Source organism: Ambystoma mexicanum, chromosome 2q (assembly GCF_040938575.1).
Source record: "Ambystoma mexicanum isolate Mex_15411 chromosome 2q, UKY_AmexF1_1, whole genome shotgun sequence".
Classification (NCBI taxonomy): domain Eukaryota; kingdom Metazoa; phylum Chordata; class Amphibia; order Caudata; family Ambystomatidae; genus Ambystoma; species Ambystoma mexicanum.
The window spans coordinates 522,163,745-522,185,390 of record NC_090924.1 but is presented as its reverse complement, the minus strand read 5'-3'; the positions used below and the strand labels follow the sequence as shown (position 1 = coordinate 522,185,390).

Sequence of the window (21,646 nt, the reverse complement as noted above, 5' to 3'; positions counted from 1 at the left end):
GGTGTCCATGTGTGTGTGTCTGACCTGCGTGTCTGTGACTTGTAAATGCCATGGATGCATGACACATGTCTGTGACAATGTTCAGATTCACTGATGCAGCCTAGTCATCCTTGTATCCACTGCGTCTGTGGTGTACGAGGCCAGATGGATGGAACTACGGTGAGGTGTGTGCATGTGATGGCAAGACCCATGATGCATGTGAGTTTAAAACCAACATTGTATGAATCATGAGTCCCTTGGTCATGTATGCCAATGTCCATGGCATGCGCCATGCCTGTTACTGTATGTGTTTTGCCTGCACTGACCCATGTGTTGTGGAGGGACATGATGGAAGTGATGTATGACAGTGCCACTCATCTGCTGTTGCTTCCTGTCTAGGGGACCATTGTACAGTACCCTGATGCTTGTGTTCTATGTCTCCCTCTACACAGTGGCAAGTGAAGAAGAGGGCGGAGAAGGCGCTGTGGAGCAGAGCGGCGGGGATGCCGCCACGGCTGCAGCGGAAGGGGTGGGTGAGCCCCCACAGGGGCTTGCACCGGCGGAAGACGGCGTGGAGACATCCAGGTTGGTGGTTTCCACAGAGGGGGAGGAGGCCGCTACTGAGCCACACATGGGGCCTGGTGGGGGCATCCCCGCTGGTGCAAGTGGTGCAGTCCAGGGCCAGGGGCAGGAGGCAGCACAGGTCGCCGTGGAGGTGCCTGTGCATGTCACTGTCCCTGACACTGTGACTGCACCACCATGCACCAGCAGGGATGCCCCATCCCAGGCCCGTCCGCAGGTAGGGGAGATGTCCATGTCATCTGACACTCCTCTACCTGCAGACGAGGGGACCCCTGGCCGTGTGGAGAGGGTCCTGATTGGTGTCGCGTTGCGCACGGCTGGCATTCGTGATGAGGTGCATGCTTCCCGGGAGGAGCATGCACATCATCACGAAGAGCACCGTGCGTACGTGAACCATTTGGGAGCCGCCATGGTCGGGGGTTTCCTACATGTGTGTGGCCTTCTGGCGACCCTCTCCTCCTCTGTGGGGGCTATGCGCCAGTCGTGCTCCATGCCGTCTTCCGGCCCAGATGCCACCAGGGCCCCCTGTGGACCTGCCCCGGCCAACGCAGCCAGCTCGGTGGGGACCCCATCCCTGCCACAGTCGGGAGTCGAAGGTCCAGCAGGGGTGGACACACCAGCAACTGTCCCCCTGCAGATGGAGGATGTGCCGGCATCATCTGGCAGGGCACGTGCACGACGGCATTGGTGGATTCCATCAGCCTGGATGCCGTCGTGCTGGCAGAGGCAGTGGCGTCGGAGGCAGCAGCAGGCTCGACGTGGGAGGCATCATGGCTCGGGGCCATCAAGATCAGAGGGGCAGGCATCGGCCGGAGGGCAGGAGAACCCTGGGATGGCAGTGTCTTCCGTGTGGGAGCAGTTGGTCCAGCGGATAGGTGCGGAGCGGCAGCGGGCGGAAGAGGAGCGGCTCACCATGGTCAGGGCGGAGTTCTCCATGCGTCGGGCGTTGAGGCGGGCTGAGTGCCTCGAGGAAGCTCGCAGGGAGTTTGAGCTGGACACGGGGTTGACCCTGCGAGACCTCAGGGCCAGGACAGAGTCCCGCCTCCGGGACATCAACATGGAGTTCGATGATGCCCTGGCCGGCAACATCACAGAGTGAGCCGCAGGACTTGCCCGCTGCCATTGTATATAGTTATATAGTTAGTGGTAGGTTTCCTTTGAATTTTTTTTTTTTTATTTGGTTGCGATTGGACAATGCGCCACTTTTTTGTATATAGTTCAGTTTTTAGTTAGTTGACATAGTTAGGTTTCATTTGGTTGGGCTCATGGACCCGGGATTGTCTTGTAAATGGTTCTTCTATGGATTTTTTGGATTTTTTTCATGGACATTCATCTTCTTTTTGTTGTTTTTCTTTGTGGTTTTTCTCATTTCATTTCCATTCTAGTTGATTTTCAATACATTTTTACTTTCATCCTTCAATGTGTCGTATCATCTCATTGCTTTCATGCATGTCATGTTGGGTGTTTTAACATTCACTTGCAGCCATTGTGTGTGACAGACATGTGTTCATTTGCATTATTTACATTGGGTGTGTAACATGTAATTGCCTTTGATATGTGGGTGGATGTGATAGTTGGTTGGGCCTTTTGGCAGGGGAGGATGGCCATTACGGACATGATTGGGGATTGTTGGGACCCAGGTGCAGGGGGGCATGGATGGGACATGGGCGAGGGCCTGGTGGAGGGTGCCCCGCAATGCTGGGGGGTGGGGGTGGTGGGGGACATGAGTTGGACATGGGTGGGGGCCTGCTGGCAGGTGCCCCACAGTGCTGGGGGGTGGGGGTGGTGGGGGACATGAGTTGGACATGGGTGGGGGCCTGCTGGCAGGTGCCCCACAGTGCTGGGGGGTGGGGGGGGGGTGGGGGACATGAGTTGGACATGGGTGGGGGCCTGCTGGCAGGTGCCCCACAGTGCTGGGGGGTGGGGGTGCAGGGGGACATGAGTGGGACATGGTTGGGGGCCTGCTGGCAGGTGCCCCACAGTGCTGGGGGGTGGGGGTGCAGGGGGACATGAGTGGGACATGGTTGGGGGCCTGCTGGCAGGTGCCCCACAGTGCTGGGGGGTGGGGGTGCAGGGGGACATGAGTGGGGGCCTGCTGGGGGTGCAGGGGGACATGAGTGGGGGCCTGCTGGGGGGTGGGGGTGCAAGGGGACATGAGTGGGGGCCTGCTGGGGGTGCAGGGGGACATGAGTGGGGGCCTGCTGGGGGGTGGGGGTGCAAGGGGACATGAGTGGGGGCCTGCTGGGGGGTGGGGGTGCAGGGGGACATGAGTGGGGGCCTGCTGGGGGGTGGGGGTGCAGGGGGACATGAGTGGGACATGGTTGGGGGCCTGCTGGCAGGTGCCCCACAGTGCTGGGGGGTGGGGGTGCAGGGGGACATGTGGCTTGGCTGGGGGGCATGCCCATGGTGGATGGGCTGCCTGCGGGACATGACCAGGGGTGCAGGCTAGTCCCCTGTGGTGTGGGCTGCCTGCAGAGGTCGTGGAGGGGGTAGAGGGGAGACCTGGGAGGACCCACACTGGCAATTCACCTCTTCAACTTCCCGCACACCCACGCAATACACTGCCCCACTCGCACAGGCCCAATCGCGTGTAGGATTTCTCGCGCACCCCTGTAATACACGTACCCAGGCCAATCGCGTGTAGCATTTCTCGCGCACCCCTGAAATCCACGTACCCAGCCCATTCGCGTGTACATTTTCTCGCGCACCCCTGAAATACACGTACCCTGCTGAAATCGCGTGTGTAACTTCACGCGCACCCCTGAAATACACGCGCCCAGGCTATTCGCGTGTGGAACTTCACGCGCACCCCCGGAATACACGTACCCAGCCCATTCGCGTGTAGATTTTCTCGCGCACCCCTGTAATACACGTACCCAGCCCATTCGCGTGTGGAACTTCACGCGCACCCCTGAAATACACGTACCCAGGCCAATCGCGTGTAGAATTTCTCGCGCACCCCTGAGATCCACGTACCCCGCTCAATCGCGTATTTGACTTCCCGCGCGCCACTTTTTTGATGCGCTGGGACTCTACCGCCTGCCTTCGTGTGGCGGCCGTGTTTCAGCTTGTGCGTGTCTTTGCCTGTGCGTGGCTTTGCCCTATTCGATTCCATGAATACGTGTGGTTCGAGTGCGTGTGGGCGTTCCGTCTGCTTGCCTGCAGTACATCCCCAGTTACGCCCTTATTTTCCCGTGTTGTTCCCCATTCCGCGCGTTACGCCCCATGTCCCGCCCACTTTCTGGTGTGTGCGCAGAGGTTGTGCGCTTTCACTGTGCGTGTCGCGCACGCCTTTCGCGATGTTGCAGTGACTTGTGCGCCATGCATGGGTTTGGCGCACATCCCGCGGTGAACACGCGCAGGGACTTCCATGAATCGCAAGCGTGCGCGTGCGCCTGTTTTTTTCCGCTTGCGCCTGCTTGCGCCTGCTTGCGCCTGCTTGCGCGAAGATTTTCGGCGCACGTTTGTTCCATGAATCGGCCCCTTAATGTTTATTGTCCTATGAACGATCCTGCCACTTCAACGTGCTGAGAATCTAATATCACTCGGAACCCAGATCTGACGTTGGCCTAAGAATGCTCGACCAAAACAAAATCATCTGTTTTCAAGTCTCTTTAAATCACCATATTAAGGCTACCTTCTTTTCTATCACAACTATTATTCCTTAAAATCACAACTGTTACAACTTATTCGGGAGGATAGGTCAGTGGCAATGTGCTTGCCTGGGAAGCAAGACGATAAGGAGCAACATTGGTTCGATCCCTGCGTCTGCTCTTAGAAACCTCTGGGTATTAAGCGCATTATAAATAACCTATCATATCATACATTATACCTGCCGACACTATTATCACTAATGCTGTTCTTGTTACAATTACTGCTATCTCGTGTAGAAGATTGTCATTTACCTAATGCAATGCTGGGAACAATTATCTTATTGCAAACAGAATGTGGTTATAATAAGAAAATTGCGACACTGGTCACCTGCAATTAATATGACACATTTCCACTTTACTATGCAGCAGTAATTGGTTATTTATAGCGCACTTAATACCCAGAGGTTTCTAAGCGTGGACCCGGTTATCGAACCTGGCTTGCTCTGTGTCGTCTTGCTTCCAAGGCGAGCCGGGTGCCCCTGAGCAGTGAAGATTCACTTTTCATCACATGAGGAAGCAAAGTGGTGTCCACTCAGAAATGCACCTCCGACACCACGCCTGCAGCAGTCTGTGCAAAACGACAACAGAGCACCGGAAAGCCGCGCAATAACGTACTTTGGCGGGGGAGCGGGGGTTTGGCCAATATGGTGTCCAGGAAGGTGTGAAAAGGGTAGTGGGTCAATTAAACAAAGCTATACAATGAGACAAGAGTAGGAGACAGGTAGTTGAAAATGGAGGTCAGACATTTTTGAACTAGAGATAAAAGAGTGTTCCCACGTTTGAATTTTTTTTTTTTTTTTTTTAAAGCCCTCTCCCTTTGGAGCGTGGGTGTTCAGTGGCTATGCTGTGGACAGGAATCAGAACAAACTTGCACTAAAGAAATGAGCATCAATTCGCGTTTTATAAATGGGCCGATTAATTTATTTTAAATTAATTATTAATTTTAATTGGTGATTTATCTTTAACACCTAAAGCCAACCCCCACCCTCCCTTGGGTGGGCTTGAATCACCCACCTTCCAGGTAGCAACCATAGCACTAACCAATTGGGCCACAGACACTAGTTGGGGAAATTGATTTCCTAGAAAGGATAGGCATATCAACCTAAGCAAATAAATCACACTGTACGCCCAGAGTGAATGCCTGTAATAAGCCACCCCACTACTAAAGGGTTGCCCTGGAGGTAAGTCACTGTCAAAAGTGAGTCCTACTTTAATGTTGTTGTCCTGTCCCGGCTTTTTTGTGGAAAATCTGGTCACCCTGCCCTAATAAAGATATTTGGAAAGGAAAGGGTGGGTCAAATGTAGGAAAACGATTTATGTTCTTTAATGTTAGATTCCTCTTGCTTCCAAGTACTGATATAATAGTTATTACGCCATTTAATGCTACTTAATGTATCGACCTCAAAGGACGAAGGGTTAAATAAGCAGCACCACGGTATTAGAGCTTGCAAAGTGGCCCCATGTGAGTGGAGAGCACTTTACCTGTGACTTTGCCCACCCGGAGAACTCAGACGCACTGATCAATGACAAACAAAAGCACCATCTTGAAGTGGAGAACAAAAGAGGTATAATATGCGGGGGAAATACAATAAGAAATAAAAATGGCTGAAAATGTACAACAGAAAGTATACAGCACATCTCCTTAGGCTTCACTGACTTCACAACCCTCTATAATGTCACAGAACTCTTTAGCGACTTTGAATATTCATGAAATTCATAGATGTGGGTTCTTTTTCTTGTATACCACCATCATCAGTCGTTCTTATATAGTATATGTGTTACTACTTGTTACTAGGCATTTCCAGCATTACTAGTATGGCAAATATTGTTATCCTCACTGGTACAGGATTATCCGGCATTGGACACCAAATACCAACTATTTTCTGTGCTTCATCTCCATCTCGAACCAAATTGCAGTCCTGCAATCTTTTGTGAAAATACCCTGCTAGAGTGATTCTGTGAGAACTGTATTTCATCCTCTCTCACCCTCTTCCACGTATCCCCGTTATCAATTCCTACAGGCAGGGCTCAAGTGGAGGGACCACGCGGGTGACCGGCCTCACATTTTGAGAGGGTGGATGCCGTCCCCCGTGTTTTTAAGAAATTAAAATAGTGGGCTGCAGCCAGGTTTCGAACCGTGGACATTAATAGAACCCTGGAGTCACGCCTCTGAAACGACACACTTATCACAAGACCGCGGCAATCATGCAACTGCAAAATGTTTCATCTTGACATCTTTCTATATGTAAGTGTTTTGTCACAGGTTCTCCTATTTAAAAGGTGCGTGCTTTTTATATTTAAGCAGCAAGGTAATATGAAAATCTATTCCCTTGGCAAATGCTTTTTTGTCGTGTTTTTTTTTTGTGTTGCAATCTTGAAAGACAAACTAGAATTAAGTGTGCATATTTCACATGGACATCCCTTACCAATGCTCGCCAGAGACGCCCACTTTTTCTTTTTAGGACTGGAGCCCAGCCTACAGGCCCCATAAACTAGGCGCGCAGGGCTTGCTGGTAAGCATTTGCAGCTTCTGGCTCAGCTTTGCAGTTGATAATACTGTGTGCCCACTTTGCAATTCGATCATTCATTTATTTTATTTATTTGATTATTTATATAGCGCACCTAACCTAGAGGCATCTGGACACTATATAAATGGGGATAATGTCCTAACTATGCCCAGTTCCTCCGTTTTTGAGCTTCTATATACACATTTAAATGGAATCGTATTTTGGTGACGTCTAATCGGAAGGAACCCGCCCCTCCTTTTGCCCTTGCTGGTTTGCTCGTGGATGTCGTATCCCGACGTATCATGGTGTCGCTGGAAGTGTGTTGATCCTGGCGCACTCCCGCATGTGGTCTTATCTCGCTCGGCATACAAGAGCACGCCGGCACAGGTGCGGTATCACAGCAAGGTATGTGCAGCAACAACACTCGCAATCTTAGAACAACAAAAATAAAACGCCACCAAAAGCAACAAAACGACTCTTTGAAGATAAAGCATGTTCCAAAGCTGTGGGTGGTTTAACATTTTCCAAAATAATTATGTTTTGACTCCGGATCAACGAAATACGCTAGACATGTTTGTAACTGGTTGCAACAGCGCCTTGGTGCCTCCGGGTTGTTTGTGCGCTTCATAAATGAAATAAATTAAATGATTAGCAGAAGATGAATTGACCTAGAATGTAGCCTGCTGGCTCTTTAAGAGCAACGAGTCCTAAATGATTTAAACCGAAATAACAAGAAAAAGAAAGCTGTAGTGGCGAGAGATGGATATAAGAACTTCACCTGGTTAACTGCGTCTCGAGGGCTTGCTTTGGCTGAGCAGTATATACGCACGTGCGCGAGACCAAGGTTTCCTGTAGAGCGACAATGTGCCCAAGTGAATCATTGAGAAAGTCTGCCCATATGCCACTTTTCAAAGTGTATAAAGGCATGGTGATGCCGCTTCTTCGTGGGGCAGAGATTTGGTATCCCTGACAGGTGTTCAGTCTGAGTTTTGGAAACGCCCACTGGGGGCGTCGCCAGAGTGCGCAGATTTAAACAAACCGACTTCGATCCGGGATGCGTTCAATAAACTGGCATGCATACCCAAAGAATATTTCAGAAAAAAAGACTGAATTGGCTTAGGGAGAGAATAAACTCTGCACAGTAGATGATGAAATACAAGCCACAGGAAGGGAACATCCAAGAGCGCGTGGAGCGCACACCTGTAAATTGACAGCAAGCAATAAAATCATAAAGGCTTCACCTACTGCATCATGAGGACATTTGCTGTTTCTACAAGCCAAGTGATGGGATGTGGAATGTGTGTTGGCATGTCAGGATGAGACATACCTGCAGCTCTTGGTTGCACAATGGCGACCGAATACAGTGCAAATGTCTACTACCAATGTCCAATCATATAGCAGCACAGTGAGAGGTCCACGGGAAACATTGTAGACTGTGGTACAGGAGTGGGATCCATCCGTCATGGTTTATGATGATTCCCAGTAACTGCCCGCCCTTTTCTGGGCTTGGAACATTGGATGAGGCTTTGATGCTACTTCTTAGATAAGCGCCTTTTGAGGCACACTTTTCTGTAATTGAGGAGAAAATGTTAGCTTTTTAATTGCGTAAATCTTAATTCAACTAACGTGGAGAAAATGTTATGCAATTAAAAATTAATTTGTTCTCGTGTCTTTTTTTGAAAACTGTAGATGAAACAATCTGAAAAAGGGTTCTACAAAAATGTTAACAGTAATGCTATTGGCCTTCCGATCATGGTGCACACAAAGGCATGCCACTACTCGTTTTCAAGCTTTTTTGTTGAAACCGATAGATTTATTTAGCCTAATGCTGAGGAAGGTGGGCTTGGGGGAATTAGGGGCAGGGTGGGTTAGGTCATGTGCCTGCATGGGCAATTCTCCCCAGAGAGAGTAATACAGGCTCTGGGTCCATCGCAGGTCATCTTCCGCCTGTGATCCTGTCCGCAAATCAAACCTCTGCACAGAATTGCGAGCACTGCACTGGCCAGTATAGAGCCCAGGCTACTGCCACACCCTCTGACCGGACTTGGCTTTAGTCCTAGATGTAGTGGCACGAAATATATTTGGAGTAAGTGTGGAGCGAAGACCAGGTGGCAGCTGGTCAGACCCCCCCCCCGCCCCCGCAGGAGCAGCTCTAGCATTCCATGGCGGATGTGTTGGTTTAAACATCTTTCAGTGCTTCCAGTTCATGGATACAAAAATGTGCCGAAATGCCCCCTTATTTGCACAGTGGACGGGAAAAGGGCATCCTTATGTGTGCCTCCACGATGCACATATTCAAATGCACTTTGTGCACACCCAACATTTGACGCAAGCGATCCAGATTGTATTGTGAAAGCTCAAACTTGTCGTTCGTAAGTTTCTTCAGGATTTGCTTAAGACACCCTGTTGCTTCTTTCCCTCATCTTCTCATGGGTTTTAAATGGATGTTTTAGAACTGGACAGGAGAGCAGTCGCTGCTCCAAATTAAGTGAATGAACTTTGGACAGTTCTACAGAAAAGATATTTTTTTTCCAGGTTTCATTCCTCCCACTTCTAGGCACTGCAAAAACAGCTGTTATTACACAATTTAATGGGCAAAAAAATGGATCAGCCTCGGAACTATGAAGTGCTGAGTCGGTTGAACTTGCGATGTGCAGGCTGGACACAGGTTCGCGGCAAGCTTTAAGGCGTGATCTATTGCCATGGACAACTACCGTCATTTTGCACAAAGGAACAACCAACTCTCGCTTGTTCCCTGCTCCAACCTTACTATAAACTTGACAGAACCCACAATCTCGATGAATACGATTTGGGCGATTTGAGGCAAAATTCAATTATCTAGAAATTGACCATTTAATTTCAGCCAAGTTTTCAAGCTAGAACTGTTTGGCCGCCGTTGTTGGCTTCTGCAATGCCCAGAAATGAATGCCACCAAACAACCTTTCTGATCTCAGAGGAGACGGTGCATTTGTCCTTGGACCCCAGGAATAGCTTGAGAATAGATGAGGAAATCCCCAGGCTAAATATCTAGGGCGGACAGAGAGCCTCCCTAGTGCCTTGCTCCGAAAGGTCCTTCTCCAAAGCCTTGAACGGAATCTCCAAGAAGGCCTTTAGATGCAGAGAGCTCTCAAATTCGCTGGACTACTTTCTGCCCGATTGCTTCCCTTGCCTGTCAGACAGACCCAAACAGACACCTTACAAAGTGTTGGAGACTGGATACCCTTCCTGGGGACATTCACCAGGACGTGTAGGTGGGGCATAAGCAAAGATGGCACTAGTGGCACACGTAACAAAAGCCTCCCTCAAGAGAGTCTGGGATGCTGCCTCAACAGCCACCTCCTCAAAACCGGTCAGTGTCAAGCAAGGAGAAAGCAAAACGGCCCAAGTCTAGTCACAGCCAATCTAATAAAATGTCTAATGACCATTCAGATAAAACCGCAAATGATTTCTCAGTTCCACTTGATAAATCTACTGTACTAAGAAAGCGCGCTCAACTTTAGGAAAAAGGGACGATAACCTGTGTTAAAAATGAGAATGGTCGGGTATTTTCTGCTAAACAAAGCCAGCCAAACACCCACATAAATATAAGGGATGGTGAGTTTTTGCCGAATAAGATTTCATTGAGGTAGAAATCATCAAATTGTTTACAACGGATTTTGCTGCAAATATATGTGGGGGTGGGTTTAGGTGAATAATTTATGTCGAGGGTAAAGGGGGGGTCGGCTGAACAGGGTCTTCCCCCTCATATTTGTAGCAACATTTTCCAGTAAAATAAAAAATGTGATGATTTCTACTTCGATGAAAAAACTTTTAAGAAATCACATAGAACCAAAAACAAACAGGCCAATGATATGCATGCCTCCTGAACTGGAGAAAGTTAAGAACATTTGCCATTTCTATCGGCAAGGAAACATTTGAAAGTATCAAAGATTTGGAATGCATAAGGGTTCTGCAAGCTGCTCAAAGACAGAATGGCAATTCAGTGATGCGGGTGCTTCAGTCTTGACACATCACAACAGCTTTCCCAATACTCAGAATTCTCATCCATGAGAATGCAATCCTCAAGATACAGCAACGCATTTAGTTCACTGGATCCATTGCCATCCTCTTCCTCAGCCCAGTACTTATTGAGGGGTTCCACCTGAAAAGTTAAGAACCCTTTTGCCAATTTTTATTTGTTTTAATCCCCACCTTACTTTAAAAGAACCTTCACTTCTCACACAATCCCCTTGTCCGTTTACTTGTCCTCCTAGACAGTGAATCCGGGTTCTTCTCTTCCTTCCCACGTCTCGTGCCAGCTAGTGAGCTTTGAGGGCTCATGTTTGCTACCCGGGCGGGATCCTCCGCAGTCTCCATCAGACTCAGGACACAGTGAAAGTCACACCAACAGGCCCAGGTAGGTAGGCAGTCTCTCTGTTGAAAGGTTTGGTAGGGAGTTTGAGGGATGCTGCTGGGGGTGACATTGTGTTGGTGAATGATGACCAAAACAAAGGATGTCGGGTGACTGTTGCTGGATATTTGGAGACCTGTGCTTCGACCTTGAGGGGAGAAACCCTTGCAGGAAGGTAAGAGACCATTTGCACTTTCTCAGAATTCTTTGGGCAATGTGATCTTGCGGAGCCTATCGGCAGGAATAATAGTGGAAAGATCGAAAGAGCTGGTCTTGTGCCTCTCTCTCTCCCTTTGGCTTCCCCCATATTGCGTTTTACATAATGGAGGGCTTCATGTTCTCTCCAAGCAGCCGACCGGCAGTGTCCCTTGTTGCCAGAGGCGATAGACAGGCCCCCCCCCCAATATGCAGTGGGAATGCCTGTGGAGTGGGCCCTCTGGCACTGGGCACGGTCATATGATATGACATGGCATTTATAACGCGCCTATGCACAAGAGTTTCAAAGCGCGATGAGGCAAGGGAGAGGAAACAGAGGGAAGACAGACAACGATCTTACTAGGCCAGGTGACACTGAGATTGTGCAAGTGCAGGGGAGGGAGGTGAAAGGGAAAGTGCGGGTACAGGGAGGGGGCAGTGCAATACATAGCATCAATAGTAAAAAATAAATAGAACAAACACAGTAGGTAAAAGTGCAGCCAGCTAGTGGTAAGTGCAGGGGTAAGTGCAGGCATCAAGTGTCAAGAGCTGGTGGGGACTGTAGGGATACAGAAACAGCACCCAAGTGCAGGGGTTGCCCGGGAGGCAGTGGTGCAGTTTCAGTCAGGAGTTCAGCAGGGGAGAGGAGGCGAGAAAGCAGAAGCAAAGAGGAAGGTCTTGAGGTGCTTCCGGAACCGGGGATGCTTATACTCAAGTTTCAGGGAGGCAGGAAGGCTGTTCCAGAGGGAGGCTCCAGGCGAAGAAAGATCTACCACCAACTTGTTGCTTGGAGATGGTCGTCAGGTGTTCGATTGGGGTGGCAGGAGTGAGTGAAGAGCGCTAGGTCAGGTGTGCTGAAGTGACCTTCCTGTTTTTCCCTACTGCCTCTGATGCAAGGTGGTCATCATGTCAATGGTACTGGTGGCATTGAGGCTTTGTTGAGACCCTATCCAGTTAAGAATGAGCTGCAAGATGGTATAATGTATTCTGCCTCGATAGCAGGGAGGTTTGAGCACAGCATACCAATGTGGTCTCTATGAAAGATCCCGGGAGAGCAGGGAGGGAGTCTGGGAGGGGGGGGGCTTCTCTCATTCCATCCACCCCTCTGGCCCCACTCTTGCTTCCTGAGAAGTTATTGGGGTTTGGCCAGCTTCTGAACTTCTGGTCATTGGGTAAGGTTCTGTTCCTTGTTATCAAGGGACGGTGTGCTCTGCAGTGACTAGCACTGTAGGGCAGCGTTCCCCTTTACAGATGTTCCCTCAGAAAAATCTCGGTGGCATTTTACAGCGTGGAGGGTGGGGAGAAACCTTTGTCCAAGACCCTCCGTTCTGTTGCAGTGTTAATCATCTGCCTCACGTGACTGATTTTATAAGAACAGGGGGTAGTGTTGCAGAGCATTTTACCCACAGGAATGAAGGTCAGAGTGGCCTCTACGATCTATGCACATCCTGGGGGAGGGCGGGCATGCTCCAGCGGCAACCACCAAGTGCTGCTTACCCCTAGGTACAAAAGGTCCTCAACAATAGAGCAGCAGTGTTTGGATTTGGTCCAATGTTTTCGATCATGGAGGATTATGACCAATTCGTTTTTTGTGGGGTTTATCCCCAATGTTCCCCAGGCCACACACAGAGCTCCTTGATTTACTTCAGAAATGTTTCTTTTATCTTCCGAGGGCCGTCCATCTGGGCTCTTCTCTTTTACAATGGCAGGTGTACAGACGCTTATGTCGCATACAATGTTTTCTCCCTATTCCTGAACTTGTGGGTGGGAATACAGGACAGAGTGCTCAGGGCGGGGTGATTACCTGGGTCTGGCCTTGCGTTTCATGCCTCATGGCAGTCTTTTATGTGTGGGGGCTTCTGGTGACCCATTTGAAATGGCTCTGTAGGGTCCTCACTTAGCCCTCTGTAATAACATCTTTCTGCATAGGTCGGCCTTTGGCTGGCAAGAACACATTTACAGTTGCACAGCCTTTAGTTTGTGTAGACTGTTCCTTCACTGCAATGGAGGGAACACCGTATCCAAACATCTCTGCCCGGAAGTGAACCACCTGATTTTCAGGAAACAGCTGAAGAATAGGCTTTTCAAACAGCCACTTTCAAATAAATAAAAGATGAAAGTAACCGACTATAGTCGGTGCACTAGAAACCTGGACTACTTTAAGGCAAGACATTGCAAAAATCCTCTCACTCCCATACGCAGGAATTCAATTTGAGTGAAGGAAAGTCGGCTGCATGACACTGGTCCACACCAGAATCTCAAATCTACAACCAAGAGCCCGGAAACAACACCATAACTTTCCCTATCCCGCTCATTTCTGCACTCCTCACTACTAATATCTTGCACCCTTACACTACCCACACTCCTTCAGACAGCCAACCAGGCCTAGTGAACTGAAAAGACCCAGATCCTATCCATCTTCTATCAACATCCATTATGTCAATTTTTGCACTTCACAATCTAAGAGCGCTGCCCAGATGGCTAAACATCCCAGTCCGTACCAACCACAAAGAGTTTCATATTGGCAGAGGTTTTTGGGTACTTCCAACCTGCATCCATCAACACCAGAGGTTTCTGCATCTGCCTTTCTACTGTCCGACTAACACACCCTTTTTTCCTTTTTTACAGGGCCATGTTCAGCGAGGACAACATTATTGCAGAAGGGTGCTATACAAGACAACTTTACATTACATGTCTCTTGTCAGGTGAGCTGTCTGGTTCCTGGGTGGCTATTGTTGTTGTACAGGTTGCCAGTCTCTGCTGGGGCTCAAAACAACCATTTGTTTCTGGGCCAGTTGGAGGGTTCAGGTGCAGCATAGTTGGTCCAGGCAGGGGACAGGCCTACTAGGACTGTTATCATGGGGTTGACATTGCCTTCTGATCTGGGTTAAAGGCACATTTTGAGATAGCGGTCTTTGCAGAATGTTTCCCCCGATGCTTAGCTTGTTAAGCTTGAGGGCTCTGGGTAGCGATTCGTTTTTTTGCGTTTTATAGCTTTGGAAAAATAGGGGCTCCTTAGATCATGGTAATTTGTAACGCGCTTAATACCCAGAGGTTTTTAAGCGCGGACCCAGGGCTCGACCTGTGCTGTTCCGTGTCATCTTGCTTCCAAGGCGAGCACGTTGCCCCGGAGCTATCCTCCCGAGACAATTAGATTCCTTCTCACAAGCTCTGCCTTCCTGGGGTTGTTTGTGTGGAGGAGGGTAGTTTTCACTGTTGACTCTACTGGGGGCCTTGGATTCTTCTGAGGGTTTGTGCTGGGGTTTAGCTCCATCAGGACATGTCTATTCTCTGCTCTTCAGTGCTACTGTGAGCAACTAAAATGTCTGTTTCTTTTGGCATAAGTTAGACATATTGAGGATTAGTGGTCTGCACTTGTGCTTCAGCGAGGGCCTGGTGTGGCAGTTTCTGGATTGGTGTGGGTGCATTCTGCTTTTTTAAGTTACCATCGTTAGGTCTCTATGGTAGCTGGGAAGACCCGTTTGGATATTCTCCACCCTCATGGGTGCTTACCGAGGGTCCCTTTTCTGTTTTTGGCAGGTGTTTGTGTGGTGCTGTTGATCTGCGAGACTGACATGCATCTTGTTTTCCTGTGTTCTCTTCTAAATCATGCTTGCCTCTGGAAGATTTGGTACAGGGTTGGCAGGTTGTCGTCTTCTATAACTGGGTGGACTGGATAGCCCAGTGTGATCTCCATCTGTGTTCCTCACTCTTGCCAACCATGATTATTTCCTGCTCCTCTGGGACACTTCCTGGGGTGGTTGCCAACAGGCAAAATGTGGGGTCAAGACTAGATCCCTAATCTTTGGTAGGCGTCAATAAATAGGTACTGGGACGAGGAAGAGGGATGTGGTTGTACTGCCTGGATTACCTACCAGTAATCTTCATTAGACCTAGTCTTACCCTTCCTCGTCACAGCACCATCACCCACTGCTCCCGCCCGATGTATGAACCTGTCCTGATCTATTGGTTATTTAACAAGAGGATTGTGGAGAAGTGGAAGGTCTTATACAACCCAAAGAGAAAGGGGCGGGAGGGGGGGGGCCTTTAAAAAAAAATCTTTTGGGGGGAAAGTTCCTGTCTTGGAAGTGGAACACCTCAATAAGTGAGTGCTGTGATGAGTAAGAGTAGGACTAGGTTTAATGAAGTTTGCTGGTAAATAACCCAGGCAATATATTCATGTATTCTCTTATCTAAATCACTGAGGATGTGATCTGGGAGTGGGGCCACAGGGAAAGTTGCTGAAGTACAGAATTAATAATTACTACTGCCTTGTTGGAAAAATGACTCTTCAAGGATCTCCTTCTCGAAAATTCACTGATCCAAGAGAACAGGAGGCTTTCCGAATTTAAAGGTACAGCTTTTTCCTGCTTTTTTATGCCCCCTCTAGCAAAAACGTTATTAAATTGCGTTGTAAAAGAACAATTATAATTATAACATGCCGATGCCGCCCGCCCATTTTTGTTACATTTTATTGAGAAGAATGAGCTACACCCACTTGAGTTAAACAGCACCACAGCCAGGATTCGGACTTGGGTGGCGCAGCGCTGAGGGCAGACACTTAGCCACAAGACACAGCATGAACCTGTAAAGTTTCTCTTGCCGTCATTCTCCTATCCATGAAATGTTTTGTTATAGATTCTTAAGCATAAAAGGGGCGCAGCTTTTATACTTGGCCATCAATTTTATGGTAAAACCTGATTCTCTTGGCAAATGTTTAATTGTCGAGGGCGTTTTTTTTTATTAGGAAAGACAACGTGGATGTCATTTGCATATTTCACTTTGGAATAACTTAACTTCCTTTGACGTCACTTCCCTTGGTTTATGTCAGAGTCCACCTAATTTGTTTTTTAGGCCTGGCCTTGAGCCCTGTCTCCCGCCCACGAGTGTACCATGAGACCAGCTTGGAAACGATGCGTCTTAGGATTCCTCGATGCTGCAGTGCCATCTTCACAGTGGAACACGGAGCACCGCCGATCTGTTCCTGTGCATAAAGTAAGTGCTAAACGTGTGCAAGTTAATACAAGTGCGCAGCCATTTTTATCCTGCCCACCATCATGACTTGTGCCACACTGTCTGGCACAATGGCCGTGGCCCCTCGTTGACATCTCGTTTAATGTGTCATTTGCTGTAAAAATTGTTTAGGAAACGTTTTCGAATTACAGACGGGCTGTTTTTAATGAAAGCCACGTGAAAAGCGGTTTGATTACACTAAAATGCACCAGTCCAACAAAGTATTTTATTTTTGCTAGGACATTTCTTTTTAAAAAAAAAAAAAAGGGGGGCTTAATTTGCTCACTGGCAAGATCCAGTATTCAGTCCTGTTCTTTCTTTGCATTCTGGGACTTGTAGGCCGAGTTTTATAATGTGAAAAGTGGAACTACAAGTCTCCGAATGCAAAGAAAAAAAACAGGACTGGATAACCACCTACAGATTGGAATGGGTCATTTTGGCAAGTATGCTACCAGTCTGTACAGCTGTGTACGCATAGTGGCCTATACTCACATTTAACGCAGGGTACCAGGAAGTATATTACTCCCTTACCTCACAGTGCCATGCCTCTGAGGCACAAAGAGATCAAGAATTATTATACAAGCTACATTGGAAACACATAAGGAACATGGTCAGATAAGGATTAAAGCAAATAAATGTACACGGTCTGAGCACTTTCAATTGTGTTAGTACACACTTGCTTATGAGTGCGATCCAAATGAAGGAGTATGAACTTTAAAGGCTTGGTGCCATGCCCCCAAGGGCCCCGTCACACTGCATTTGCGACAAGGGCCCTCTTGGAATTGTATTTAGTAGGCTGTTCTGAGCAGCTTGTTCATGACCCACACTAATTACAACATTAGCCATTTCATTTGCAAGATGCTAGTCCAGTCCTGGTTTTAATTTGGCATTCTGGAGCTTGTAATCCGGAGTTCCCCATTCAAAATCCAGGCCTAAAAGTCCCCTTAATGGAAAATGTTGGCATGTATGGACCCAGGAGAGCCCTTCAGAGTCAGCACTTCTAATTGTTATTTTGTGGTGGACTCATGCACCCTTCCTGAGAGGGAGCCTCGCCCTGCGTAGGATTGGTTCCCCCACCGTTTGCAAACCTCTGCGGAGCCTCGATCAAGCCTGGGAAGGGAAATGGGCAAGACAAGTGGCCCCACTAAGACCAACCAGCCATCAAAGCCTGCCTTTCACTTAAAGTTCAAACACTAGAAAAAGGACAAAGTGGCACTGACTTACAATTGCCTCTGGACATCAACCCCTCCGCCCCCCGCCAATTCTTTTACCTGTTCCTCCAGGGATCTGAACCGTCAGCGTATTTGTGGCGCCGGCTGGTTTGTTGTTCTCCTTCCCAGTTGGGCTGGGGCTGATGTTGATGGTCACCTTGGTGCCCAGGGGCACCTTGGGCTGCGGCTGATGTGGATGGTCTCCTTGGTGCTTGGTGGCTATGGCGACACTGGTGTTCTTCTGAGCACCTGTACCCGCTTGATCCGTCAGAGGCAGCTTCTCTCTTGAATCTGCAGCCCGGCTGGAAGGGGAGTAAGCGAATGGACATTGAGGTAGGACATAGAATTCCAGTAATACCTTTCACTGCAGCAGCTCTTAGATAGACTGCAACACGCCTTACCAAAGCCTGCAGCAACATTTTCAGCTTCTTCCAAGAAGCTTTGGTAGGCTTCCTCTGCAAAGAATGAACTTAAACAACCTTCCAAATTGTGCAAACAAAATAAATTACTAAGGAATTACGTCTCATCACACATCTTTTGATGAAAAATGCTCCATGCTACATTTTTCGGAGAAGGAAAGATGACTTGGGGTCCATTTTTATGGTTACGTAACTTATTTTAGTATTACATTTTTTTTATTATGAAACAGTTTCTTACTTTCACTTCTAACACCAATATGAGGCGTTTGTTGAACACAAATGCCTCAATTTTATATAATAACATCGATAATTAAGTCAGTCTCCTTCTCACTTCTTTAAAATTGCAGTACTGAATTTCAAACTGTATGCCTTTGTTTAGAATGGTGTTTGATTGCATTTAAAAAAAAAAAAGAAGAATATTTGGCTTGTACATGTTCCCCCCTGCCCAAAACCTCTGGGGTATCTAAAAGTTCTGATTCTGCAGTGGCCTCAACAGATATCCATAGTACCCATACAACTCAAAAGAGAAATATAAATATTGTAATTGTAACGAAAAATAAATTCTGCATATTTTAGAAATAATCACAAACGCAAAGCTATTCGAGAAACACATCCTTGGACAGGGTGCAAGTTATTCCCGATCAGCATCCTTCATAACGATGCAAATGATTTCAACTTTTTGGAATCCTACGTTTTTCTTGCACAAATCTTTCCAGCCGTTGACATCACAAGTTTCAAGTGGGAGGTGAATTAAGATTGAGATGAATTGTCCATCTACTTTAAAGGAGCTTTCTAGTGCTTCGTTTCATAGACTAGAAAAACAAAAGAGGTGATGGCTGGAAGGTTTGGAATTAAGCATTACCTCTGTCATTGCTCTGGGCAGCCCTCCAGACCACCGTTCTTTGCCTGCCAAGCCATTACAGAAGGGGAAAGACCATAAGCAAATTGGGCTTGGTCCCATCCAGAAGGAGCAGTCCAGCTCGAACTGCGTGGTCACATCCCTTTTGCACGAGACCACAAGCAACCAAGCTCTTTTGGCCTTGTTGGGGTTCATCAGAAAAGTGTAGCTTGGGTTTCTAGTACCAGCAGGCTCGGGATCCACATTGGGGCATACTCGTCCCACTCCGGGTGGCCATTGCAAAATGACAGGGGTCGTTTTTTATTCTAGCCACGATTCTGTGATTGGTACTGGAGACCTGGCTATTTTCTACACAATGCAACTAGTTGGGCAGGTTTCATTATGCCGCTTGCAGTTTTGTGGACATTTGGTATTAAAGAGAAGATCGATGTGGCCGTGGATATAGCATATGCAGACCTGTGTTGTCGGCTATGGTCTCCCTCATTCAATCAATCTGTTTACCAGATTTACATGAGGCCAGTGACACAGGGCCTAATACTAGTGAGAAGAACCTTCTTCTAGGTCTGCAGGGCTATTTGATATGGCAAGAGGGTTCAGCCCCTTGTCAACCACCTCCCCCACCATGGTATTTCCTCTGCCAGTGGGACCCTGCAGAGGCTCGCTCATCAAGATGTGTGTGTAGCGATAAAGACTATTGTAATAAGTCCTTTGGAGCTCATGGGTCCCTTTTGACAAAAGGGGACGCGGTTTGGAGCCAAGATGCGGAGCGGATAGCAGACACACTTTGTGGCATACTGTGGGGAAAGAGACTTTCAGCAGAGAGGACACCAGTACTGCGGAAGCCACAGATGCTGCTGAAAGCAGGAGCGCAGCTGAACGTGGAAGGCGGAACTTCGACCTGAGCTAAAGATGGCCACCAAAGATTTTGAAACAGAGAGCCAAAGACCTTTAACAGCCGAGTCTTACAGCACAATTAGAAACCAGAGCGGAAAAGAAGGCCCGAAATCCACCAACACAAGGCCACAATAGAACAGTTCTCACAAGAAGAGGCTTATGAAAGGATAGAGTGTGAGGGAGCAGGTAGAACGGCCAGTAATTCAACCAGGACCCCCAGCAGCTGAGGCAGACGAGGAAGCAGAACAGGCATTTATAGATTGCCAGAAACAAAGAGTACCCTGCTTAGCTTGAGAGGCCTGATCAAGATCCTGGTCTATGAAGAATTGAGAGTCTGATGAGCTTGAAGCTGGAAAGGCCTATAACAACTACCGAGTGATGAAAAAGGACTGTTCCACACAGTGGATGCTTTAACAAGATTTTCTACATCTTCCTTCCCTTTCCCATGGTTGGCCACAAATTCAGTGGAATCGGGCAACAGAGGGCACTGCCACAACAGCCACAGTTCCCAAAGGAGAAAGAATCCGAAAATGTAAAGACCTAGGGCCCTTGTTGCATGGTTAAGCGAAACCTTCTGGTGTCCATATCATTTTAGACAAATGGTGTGCTTAGCTGCAGGTAGTGATGAGGAGTATCAAATCCCACGGAAGAGACGCATTACACAAGACACTGAACTCCCCTAGGCCTAGAATCCAACGTAACAGACACCCACGAAGTTGATACTCTTAAGACTCAATGCTGGGGTGTCTTCAGGAAGAGCTATTGGAACTGAAAAACTCGGGAGGTTCAAGATGCTGGATCGGTCATTTCCTACTCATTATCTGGACCACCAGAAATGAAGAGAATGAACAACTTAAACCATCAGAATGGGCCTAGTTTCAGCAAACAGTTGTTATAGGCCAGACCTAGACGAAATCCAAATAGACAACCATCACGAGAACTATAAATCAATATGGTTCCACTTTTTCTCTCATTACATTGTTGGGCTTTGAGTACTACTGGAAGGGAAGCGCTTGCTGCAGGGCAACAATCTCTGAGGCAACAAGTCGTCCACCACCACAACTCATCCCGAGAACGACCACTCCGATAAGATGACACAAAAGCCTGGAACAAAAATAATTCTTATCCACCATAATTATATGACTAGACGCTGGGGCCTGCAGCACAGCGCCAAATACCAAAACTGTTATCCACTCACGACATTCAACAGAAAACAAATGCATCGATATTCTGTAAGCAAGAGAACTTTCATACACACACGCACTTGGCAGACTAAGATGACATTTTGAAAGGGATTCAAAAAGCAGTTCAGACTGGACTGGATGAAGATAATTCAATCCCTGGCACTCAGCGCCATGACACGCTGATATAAAGAGCCCATCTGGTGGACGGTCTTATGCCACGCACGATGGACAAATGTCAATGTGGAGAGAAAGTTCAATTTTATGTAAATACAAATTTAAACAAACATTAAAACAAAGCAAACATGGCTCGGTGAACACTATTTTGATGCATAAAAAAAGCATACACCCAGAGCTGAACATGTAAGTCTTCCCCTTAAGGTGGCACGGCTAGATATTCTCCGAATCAATGGGCAATGAGAACAGAAGAACCTGAATACCAGAGGGTTAAGTTCAGGGAGCTGCTGGGAAGTGACAGGATGTAGGATGTGCGTCTACCTCTGCCAATTTTCTGTTTAAGGAGAGATGTTCAGTTTTGCTTCATGCCTCTTTTTGAAATGACGATTGCCATCATGTGGGGAATTTCAAGGCTCCTAGTGTGGTAAAAATATTCAATGCCGCCTCAAAGTCTTCACAGTACTGCAATGTCCCCCACTTTCTTAAAAAACACCAATTTTCTTTAAAAACCATTACAATTCAAGTACATGTATTTATTTATTTGTAACGCGCCGAAGCCCGCAAGCATCAGGGCGCACAAAAAGAC

General features: G+C 47.8%; 1 protein-coding gene across 2 annotated transcripts in view; it reads right to left on the bottom strand.

Moving 5' to 3' along the window:
• The window catches only part of MICALL2 (MICAL like 2), a 316,518-nt gene that overhangs the window by 90,387 nt on the left and 204,485 nt on the right, over window positions 1-21,646 (bottom strand). For both annotated transcript variants that reach the window (XM_069647644.1, XM_069647643.1), the window contains exon 9: window positions 17,591-17,832. In XM_069647644.1, the coding sequence (XP_069503745.1) occupies window positions 17,591-17,832 (242 nt within the window). The remainder of the gene's footprint in view (window positions 1-17,590; window positions 17,833-21,646) is intronic.